At 40.7% G+C, this 10,893-nt stretch overlaps 1 protein-coding gene across 1 annotated transcript in view; it reads right to left on the minus strand.

Annotated features, from left to right (window-relative positions):
• SLC17A8 (solute carrier family 17 member 8) overlaps positions 1–4,662 on the minus strand; it is a 36,119-nt gene extending 31,457 nt beyond the window's left edge. Inside the window, exons 1-3 of the mRNA XM_056569403.1 lie at positions 3,739–4,662; positions 1,869–2,121; positions 1,125–1,243 (exon numbers count right to left, since the gene is read on the minus strand). Coding sequence (XP_056425378.1) covers positions 1,125–1,243; positions 1,869–2,121; positions 3,739–3,839 — 473 coding nt within the window. The 5' untranslated portion in view covers positions 3,840–4,662. The remainder of the gene's footprint in view (positions 1–1,124; positions 1,244–1,868; positions 2,122–3,738) is intronic.
• Between the last annotated feature and the right edge of the window lie 6,231 nt (positions 4,663–10,893).

A 10,893-nucleotide genomic window follows, 5' to 3' on the forward strand; every position in this document is an offset into this window, starting at 1 on the left:
CATTTAATTTTAAGACATAGGGGGTGCTCTTTCTAAGCTTTTCAAAAGCATTGGGCCCATACACTGTTGTTACGTGGGGTTCTCTTCTATATGTGTCCACTTCCCCCCCCCCCCCCTTCCCTGTTATTAACTGTGATTCTACTAGTAGGGGACGGATTATAGATCAGACAATCCCTTTAATGGGGTTCTCCGGTGCTTAAACATCTTATCCCCTATCCAAAGGATAGGGGATAAGATGCCTGATCGCGGGAATCCCGCAGCTGGGGACCCCCGGGATCATGCACACGGCACCCCGTTTGTAATCAGTGCTCGGAGCGTGTTCGCTCCGGGACCGATTACCGGCGACCACAGGGCCGGTGGCGTGTGACGTCACGTCTCCGCCCCTCAATGCCCCGTGTGACATCACACGTCACCGGCCCTGTGGTCGCCGGTAATCAGTCCCGGAGCGAACACGCTCCGAGCACTGATTACAAACGGGGTGCCGTGTGCATGATCCCGGGGGTCCCCAGCTTTGGGACTCCCGCGATCAGGCATCTTGTCCCCCTATCCTTTGGATAGGGGATAAGATGTTTAAGCACCGGAGAACCCCTTTAAAGTGTTCCTGTCATTTCAAAAGATTTTTTTAAAGACTGCATGGTTTTATTAGATTAACCCTTCAGAGTGGTGAGGAGATTTTGGGGCTCTTACTGCTGTTACTGAGCCCCTCCATGGTGCACACACAGCTATTTCCCATTCTCTACATTTCAGGGAACATAACCAGTATTGACATGTTTTCCAGCAGGACACACAAAGGTTTTTCCTTTCCATTACTTCTCTGCACAATGACAGCAAAACACAACACATCACAGCAAATGCTCCAATCTACAGTACAATAAATGTGGATGGGTTTATTTGAACTCCTCTTCACATATAGCAGAACAATTCTGCATGGAAATCAGAAAAAGATGCTTATTATGGTGCCAAAATGTTGCAGTTTCCCGTTTTCAATGCATCAAATGAAATCTACATGTGGATTTTACCACAGACAAGTCTGGACAATATTGTTAGAAAACTCAAATCCTGATCCCTTTCAGGTGCTCATTAAATAATAAATGTAATAAAATTAATAAGAACTTACAAATTACCTATTGGCAGCAAGCTTGTTTGCAATGAATCCTCCTGGTATCTGGGTCACAATATATCCCCAAAAAAATGAACCATGGATCAAGCCAACAGTTTCTGGATCCCAGTTAAATTGGGCTAACTGTAAGACATGGTACAAATGAATTAAGGACATTAGAACATTGTAGACACAGTGCTATGAATATTGTTCTATTAAACAAATCATTTACCAGCTTTCATATAACAAAAGTGCAACTTTTTTATTTATTTCAGAATGAGATTTATACTCTTATTTAACTTTATAAATACACATTTTTGGAACTGCAGCAAAAAAAAATTAAAAATAAATATATATATATATATTTTTTAAGAGAACTCACTAGATCTCACTAGTTTGGCAGGGCATGTATTCTTTACAAAAGGAACTAGTTGACATTAAAGGGGTGATCCAGCTTATAAAAATGTATTCCTTATCTACATAACAGTGGACCCCTGTGATCTCCAGAATGGAGCCAATTCTCCCCACCCAACCTTCTGATGTACTTGTCTCAACAGTGATGGCCCACTCAGCTATAGTCTGTGATTGGTTGAGTGGGCCGTCACTGCCGAGAAGAGTACATCTCGGAAGGTGGTGGTCAGTGTTTAGTGGAGAGAGTCATTCTGGAGGTCTCAGGGGGTCTCTGAGGTCAGACCCTTCACAATCAGATATGTATCCCCTATACTGTGGATAACCCCTTTAACTACCATGTATAATACCAATTACTCACTTGAATCTCTGGTTTTCCATTAACATAAACAGTGTTGTTGTTCACCATTTCCACAATGGCCACACCAAGGTTACACCTTATTCCAAAGGAAATACAAAATCCCAGCCCACTCATAATGGCAATGATGTAACGTTTGGGCAGTCCACAGCAGTAGCAGTCAAACCTAGGTGGTGTATGAGTGGGGACGTGTTTTGGTTGTCCATCTTCATTCAGTTCTATGTTGTCCTCCTCGACATTTTGTCCATCAATTTTCCTTTTTAAAAACACAATTGATTATTTTGTATATATCTTATATAGTCTTTAATGTTTTTTAGTTAATCTAGGGCTTGGTCTAAAGTGTGTTGATTTACATAAAATACACACAGTATAGGTATAATTGTTGACACATTTTATCCAACTTGTGGCACAAATCTATTTTTTCTTTATTTCCAAAGTGTTAATTACTTTTCACAAGGCTTAAATATGGTTTCCACTTCAGACATTTATGGCATTAACCACAAGATAAAATCCAAATGAGTTAGTGCATCAATATAAAGTATATGGGACTGCTGTTACAGTGTTCATCATTTCAGAATATAGTCTTATAAAGTACAGAGACTGTCCTAGGCCACAACATAAGCTGATGTTTTAAAGTGATGTCCAGGATTAGAAAAATATCAAAAGCTGATTTATTCCAGAAACGAAACAGCAACACGGTTGTCTTCAGGTTGTATGTGGTATTGCCCCTCAGTTCGTTTGAAGTGTATGGATCTGAGTTGCAATACCACACATAACCTGAGGAAAGGTGTGGCGCTGTTTTTGGAAGAAAGCAGCTATGTTTTTCTAATCCTGGACAACCCCTTTAACCATTAATGCTCATGCTATATTGCCAATGGGATTGATATTCTCATAGACTGACCTACAACACAATCAAAGCAGTGACGACAATAATTCCATTAAACAGATTGTAAATGTATGGTTTTCTCTTTCATTAAAAAATGGCTGCGATAATTTCAATGAATAACACCAACATATCTACATAACATTATAGAAAGAAATTAATGAAAAAATAAATGCCGAAACATGTATAAAACCGTACAACAAAAGTCAATTTCCTTTAACCCAATACACTATATTATCTTTCAGATCAGGTTTATCATGAAAATGTATTGAAATTTTATTACAAACCCTCATAAACTAGAGGAATATGTTCTTATACTTTAATGTATGAACACCAAATTAAAACGTAGTAATGTATGTAAATTTGTCTGCACCATAAATACATGTAATTACTGTAAATAATATAAGCACCAACACATTACTATCCTTGATTCAAACTAATCCTTGATTAATCCTTAATATCCTTGATTCATAACTAATTTCAATGGAAAATAACTTTGGTCATAATTCGGCCCATAAAGGTATGATTTTGCAACGTAGTCCTTAATAAACATAACAAAAAATAGAAGAACAAACTGGTAATAAAATTAAAATGAAACCTAGATAGAGTTGAATTTCATTATTTACCTGTACGCATTTTTTTGTGACTAACTTGAATAGAAAAAAAGTGTTTATAACACTAGACCATAGAGTGATGTAACATTTTAATTATAACAATAATAAGAGTTTTATACTAATTTAACACAAATAGAAATATTATTGAATACGGTATAAAAATTGGGAAATTAAATCAAACAATTAAACTGCACTATTGAGAGTAAAAAGAAAAAGAAATTAAACAAAATAAATGATTACATTTAAGCCAGACAATATATGGATGATGAACTAGTACTTTAGCACTGAGGAAAGTCTAGAAACCAAATGGCATCAAGTAAATAAAATAAAATGATCTAAAAACAATAAATGATTTGCTTAAAAAGTATACTCTTACCTTTGGAGGTGACCCAGGGAGTCCCCTATGGTGTGCTTTGCCTCTTCTTTTCCTGGATTGAAGATCTTCTCTTTGAATGAATTGAGTGCTTGAAACGGCATTGTACAAGACGGATTTATCTTCACAACTTTACTGTAAACATCTCATCTTCACGCTTATGTTTTACGTAAGACTAGATCTGCTTAACCATCAACATCACATCTCTGTAAGGGTTAATACCTTTGACAAATATATGTTTAGTTCCCCTCATAAAATAAAAAATGGAGTATTCTTCGCAGAAACTAAATCAGATGTTGAACTGGTGTTTGACAAGTATAATTATCCAAGGTGTTACGGAGCTCACATGAATGATCTTCTATCTGGAGGGGGAGCTGACAGCTGCATAGCATAGAGGCAAAGTCATTCAACCTCCTTTCCATAAGGAGCAGTGATCAGTAGTGTTTGAGGAAGCTAAAATATGGAACAGACTTTGGGAAACTTCAAGGATCAAACAAAGCCATACATGATGCTGGGGAGAGACATAAAGGAAGAAAATCCACTTGTAATCTATGGTGTCCAGGCAAAGTTCCAGGATTCTGAGAAGTGATAATGATCCTCCTGATAGGGGAGAGACGCTACACTAGGCGATGCTATAGTAACGGAAACGATATGGTCCTACCAGTTTAGTTATTAATAGCATCCCTTACAAAAGGAAGACAAAGAACAAGTTTATTAAACATTTAAGGGTTTCCTCCCGTCTCCATGACGCAGGCAGGTGGTCATGGACTGAAATTCACATATATTATTACTGAGCCTTTTCTTATTTTTCATCAGCCACGACTCTCATTTAAGCAGCTGAGTCTCTGTACACTATCTACAGATAAACAATGATGTGCATATGCTAAAATACAATGGGTGATGGAAATGTGGATGGTATAGAGTGTCTTCAGGTAAAAGGTATATTTTAATAGTGAGTATATACACTCACTGGCCACTGTATGAGACACTCATTGTTAGCACTAGGTTGGCCCCTCCTTTTTGCTTTCAGAACTGTCTTCATTCTTCATGGCATACTTTTTACAATTTTGGTCCATATGGACATGATGGTATCATGTAGGTGTTATAGATTCGTTGGCTGTCATTATGAAAAGCTCCAGTTCCACCAGTTCCAAAAGTGTTCTATTGGATTGAGATCTGGTGATGGTGGAGGCCATTGGGATACCATGAACTTACTGTCATGTTCAAGAAACCAGTTTGAGATGATGTGAGCTTTGGTATATGGTGCATTATCCTGCTGGAATTATCAGAAGACTCAAGCAGACTGCTGCATGTAAACTATGCTTAATTGGTGCTAAGGTGCCCAAAGCATGCCAAGAAAATGTCCCTCACAACATACCACCACCACCAAACAGCTGTTTTGCCCAATTAGTAGTAGTTTTTTTTTTTTTTACCTATGAGAAAGTGAGCATGTACATGTAGGGTGCAAGTTGCCTTCCTGCTGGAGTTAATTTTTGAAGATATTAGATACTTGATATTAGATAGATGTGTAATGTATAACATTGTTTTTATGGCATACTAGATGTCATGCTTCCCTCACTTTGCCATTGGATCTATAAAGCTGCTATGGTACTCTACTCTACAGGATCCCACCCTTACTTGCCTTGGAAAACTACCTATGATAGCATTATCCCCACTCACCACACATGAACTGCAAATGGTACCACACTCAGGCGTCCTGCAGCAAAGTTAATACACTTTTTTACTCTCAATAGCATGCAATACAAACAATACAGTGCAATATAATGCAAAACAAGTAGCTAATAACTGTTTAAAGGTGTACTGCAGCCATAGATTTAGGATAAGTGTCTGATTGTGAGATGTTCGACTGCTACCCTCCCACCCCCACACACAAATCTCCCGACTCTGCATGGCTAATGCTTGTGTCGTCGACCTCACTAAGATGTCGATAGACATGCCCCCTCCATTCAGCTCTATGGGAGATGCGTGGATGCACGATACATAGACGGGGCAAGCCGGGGCCCCGTACAGGAGATCACAGGGGTCACAGCGGTCAGACCCCTGCAATCAGACACTAATCCCTTATCCTGTGGATTGAGGAGAAGTGTTCTATAGCTGCAGTACTCCTTTAATATGACTTAACAACAGTATATACAACTTACAGTTACAAATTGAAAATATAAAAAGTGAGAGTTAAATAATAATAATGACATAACCAAAACTAAAGTCATGCTCCTATTAAGATAAATGATGGGTATTCCTGATCATGGAGCTTGGGATTTGGAGCTGTGGCTTGATGTATGCCCCTCCAGTGGGGGCTCTATAGCAGGGCCACCATCAGGGGCAAAGTCACTTAGATAAAGTTACTATGAGCAGGGTCCTGATGGAAATTACTTTCAAATTCACTACCACTGAGACCCTAGAACAAAATGAAAGTGTAAAAGACAACACAGCATCTATGGAATGTCAAGAAGGGAGACTCATCAATGGACAAGGGAAAGCCGAGGAGGAGTAAAGGTGGAAATGTGGAAAAATACAGAAGAATGAAGAGAAAATTAATTTGTTTTGAGGTCTGGCCTGGAGTCTCAAACTTTAAGGATCTAGTCTGGGTCTGAATTACTATTGGCCTTTGATCTGGGGACTACACAGATGTTATGGGTACTGCATGTAAAATGGAGGCAGTGAATTCATCTAATTATATTGCAGCAATATGACATCTTAGACAGAAACAGAAGTGACTGTGGTTTGCACAAGCAGATGCTTTACTGCAAATTTTTTGTTTCCCCCTCTTTTTATTTGAGGATATCTAAAGACCATTGGGGTCTCGACCGCAACCAATTAAAACTTTTGACATATCTGCATGGTTTCCCACTTTAAAGAATCCAGGCTGTTAGATTCTACTCAATAGCTAAGCCAACATCCTTATTTGTTTCTGCTTTGGCTGTAATCAAAAAGGCATGTACTGACCCACACAGCCAGCCCCCTACAAACATGTCACGATTCACCTGCCAACCCTGAGAGAGGAAGCAGCTATGGCACTTAGTTGTTATGCTGAACTGTTACAATTTCAATACATTTAAACAACTTTATACCTAGCTGGGCAATCCCTTTAATTGCAGTATAGAATGGAACTGAAGTAAAAATAATTAGGCACCAACACATGGCAGCAAAGGAGTTAACCTTGATCTCCAATTCAAGTTACTGCAGACAGTCAAGGGGTACTCCACTGGCCAGCATGGAACTAAATGTTCCGAATGCTGTTTTCGTGCTGCGGGGGTCAACCACGCCCCCTTGTGATGTCATGCACCTGAATACAAGTCTACGGGAGGATGCGAGACTTGCATTCAGGGGGCTTGGACAGGATCTCATGAGGGGCATGGCCGACCCCCGCAGTGCGAAAACAGTGTTCAAAACATTTAGTGGAGTGCTGACCAGTGGAGTACCCCTTTAAATGTGGATATGTATGGTAATAAATTTACCAATATACTTAAGTAGGAATCCCTATGTGGTTATATCAGAAAGACATCCTGTGTATGCATTCAAGTAAAACTAAAATTGCGGAATGGGACAGATGGTAGATTGTTTATACTCCATTTCATTTTATACCACATTGGATTTAGGGACAACACCACCAGAGAAACAGTTAAATATTACTAGAATATACAGAATAACTTCAATAATTGGCAGAGGAAACAGCTGTTCTATTATATTAGCCTTAAAGGCAAAGTAGGATGAAAGCAGTGCTAGAGGAGAATACAATGGTGCGTCAACAGAACAAGCATAATTATCCCTCAGCCCATTGTGATGGCCTGTCCTGGATTAGCTGTCATTATATGGGCCAAACAAATGGTGGAAAATAGATTTGTGAGCTGAAGATTCAGACTTGCAGTATCAGCCGCAGCCTTGCTTAGTCAGTGTTGACAGTCATGCTTACAACACGTTGCAGCCAAGATGATGACAGGAGGTAAAACATTTGTTAGGCTTTTGCATATGACCAAGTAGACACTCCACAGATTGCAGACATGGTCCTGTGATTATACCTCTTTGCATTTAGAGGCACATTTTAAAGTTCTGTCTTCAAGTTTGGTGGCTAAAAATCTTTTGACAAGCAGATATTCTTAGGCACTATTTACCCAGAAGATGTGGACATTGAAAGTACCTAGTTCACAGCACTGGGGCTATACTATAAATTGGAAGTATTTCCCATATGCTAGCATACAATGTTAAAAAAAAATATATATATATATATATATGGCATGGGAAGTTACCAGCGGCACGTCAGCTTAGGTGCTCTGACCTATGGGTTGAGTAGATCCTGACCCTGGATCGGAGGAGCGGTGGTCGGAGTACCGAAGTGGGGCAGTACTGTATGGCTGGAGGCTGTATGTCTGTAGGGGCCACTGCCTACATAATGTGGGGGACTTATGCTGCCTGCCTAATGTGGGGGAACTGCTTATTACTTTTTGTAGAATACTTGATGCGGCCCAGCCTCAACCTCCAGCGGCCCCCAGACAATTTGAGTTTGAGACCCCTGCCCTAAGAGAAATTTCGCCGTGTGAATATACCCTAACAGTGTCATTTTTTTTGTGGGGCTATGCTATAGCCTCAGGAGGGAAACTGATATAATAATAAAATTCTTAATATAATCTTAATTTTTTTATAACTTTTTTTATTAAAGATTTTTTCTTTAAAACAGATATTTGAGAATAAGAATGTGCACACAATTACCGTATTTATCGGGGTATACCACGCACCGGCCTATAACACGCACCCTCATTTTACCAAGGATATTTGGGTAAAAAAAGTGTTTTACCCAAATATCCATGGTAAAATGAGGGTGCGTGTGTGCGCGTGTATACCCCGATACACCCCCGGGAAAGGCAGGGGGAGAGAGGCCGTCGCTGCCCGCTTCTCTCCCCCTGCCTTTCCTGGGGTCTAGAGCGCTGCTGTCGGCCCTTCTCACCCCCTGGCATAATTACCTGAGTCGGGTCCGCGCTGCTGCAGGCCTCCGGCGTGCGTCCCCGGCGTCGTTGCTATGCACTGCACCGCGCCGTGCATAGCAACGACGCAGGGGACGCACACCGGAGGCCTGCAGCAGCGCGAACCCGACTCAGGTAATTATGCCACCAGGGATGGGGGGAGGCAACGGGGCAGCGGCGCCGGCAATGGGTGCCGCTGCCCCTTCTCTCCCCCTGGCTGTCGGCGCCGCTTTTCTCCCCCTGGCTATCGGCGCCGGCACCGATAGTCAGGGGGACAGAACGGGCAGCGGCGCCGATAGCCAGGGGGTGAGAAGGGCCGACAGCAGCGCTCTAGACCCCAGGAAAGGCAGGGGGAGAGAAGCGGGCAGCGACATCCTCTCTCCCCCTGCCTTTCCTGGGGGTGTATCGGCGTATAACACGCACACAGACTTTAGGCTAAAAATTTTAGCCTAAAAAGTGTGTGTTATACGCCGATAAAAACGGTATATTGCAGTATATGATACAAATTTAAATATAGTGTCCCTGTAACATAGTTCACAAGGTCGAAAAATAGTCCATCAAGTTCAACCTATAACCCTAATAAGTCCCTACTGAGTTGATATGGATCTAGAATCCATAACCCGTAATGTTGTTATTCTCCAAAAATGCATCCAGACCCCTTTTAAATTCTTTTACAGAGTTAACCATGACCACCTCCTCTGGCAGAGAATTCAACAGTATCGCTGCTCTTACAGTAAAGAACCTCCATCTGTGCTGGTGTAGAAACCTTCTTTCCTTTAGACATAGAGGATGCCCACTTGTTATAGATACAGTCCTGGGTATAAATAGATCATGGGAGAGATCTCTGTACCCCTGATATATTTATACATAGTTATTAGGTCTCCCCTAAGCCTTCTTTTTTCTAAACTAAATAACCCTAATTCGGATAACCTTTCTGGGTACTGTAGTCCTCCTATTCCCCGTATTACCCTGGTTGCCCGTCTTTGAACCCTCTCCAGCTCCACTATATCTTTCTTGTACACTGGTGCCCAGTACTGTACACAGTATTCCATGTGTGGTCTGACTAGTGATTTGTACAGCAGAATTATTTCCTTGTCTTGGGCATCTATGCCCCTATTGATGAACCCCATGATTTTATTTGCCTTGGCAGCAGCTGCCTGACACTGGTCACTACAGCTAAATTTACTATTAACTAAGAATCCCAAGTCCTTTTCCACGTCAGTCGTCCCAAGTGTTCTCCCATTTAATACATAATCCCAGCCCGGATTTTTCCTCTCCATGTGCATAATCTTACATTTATCAGTGTTGATCATCTGCCACTTCCCAGCCCAAACCTCCAACCCATCCAGATCCATCTGTAACAGTGCACTGTCCTCTATAGTGTTTACCACTTTACAGAGTTTAGTATTATCTGCAAAGATTGCTACTTTACTATTCAACTCCTCTACAAGGTCATTAATGAATATATTAAATAGGACAGGACCCAAGACTGACCCCTGTGGTACCCCACTAGTTACAGTCACCCAAGCAGAATAAGTACCATTAATAACCACCCTCTGTTTCCTATCACTGAGCCAGTTACTTACCCACTTGCACACATTTCCCCCCAGTCCAATCCTTCTCATTTTAAGCACCAACTATTTATGTGGCACCGTATGAAATGCTTTGGAAAAATCCAGATATACGACATCCAGCAATTGCCCCTGGTCCATAAGATTGGAGTACCGTATATGTTAAGTGTTGAAAATTTTTTTGTTTGCCCCTATAATGCCTTAAAAATACAAATTTGTAAGAGGGAATTCTGGCTAAAGATGTTCATTACAACTAAGGGAAGGTGTTTTTGCAAACACTTATGGGTAAGATACTTGATCACTGGGATTAGAGATTATTAAAATGAATAAAAATGAATTACTAATTTCTTCCAAAAACAGCACCACACTTGCCCTTAGGTTGTGTGTGGTATAACAACTTGCCTCCATTCACTTCAATGGAATTAAGCTGCAATACCCCACACAACCTAAGGACGGGTGTGGTGCTGTTTTCATAAAGAAATCAGATGTTTTTCTAATCCTGGATAATACCTTCAATGCCAGTTTTGCATCTAACGGAGATATCATGTTTCCCTTCTCCAATTTTATACAAAATTCATAAAAAATGGAACACAATTATTTCCAGTGTA

Source organism: Hyla sarda, chromosome 4, assembly GCF_029499605.1.
Source record: "Hyla sarda isolate aHylSar1 chromosome 4, aHylSar1.hap1, whole genome shotgun sequence".
NCBI lineage: Eukaryota > Metazoa > Chordata > Amphibia > Anura > Hylidae > Hyla > Hyla sarda.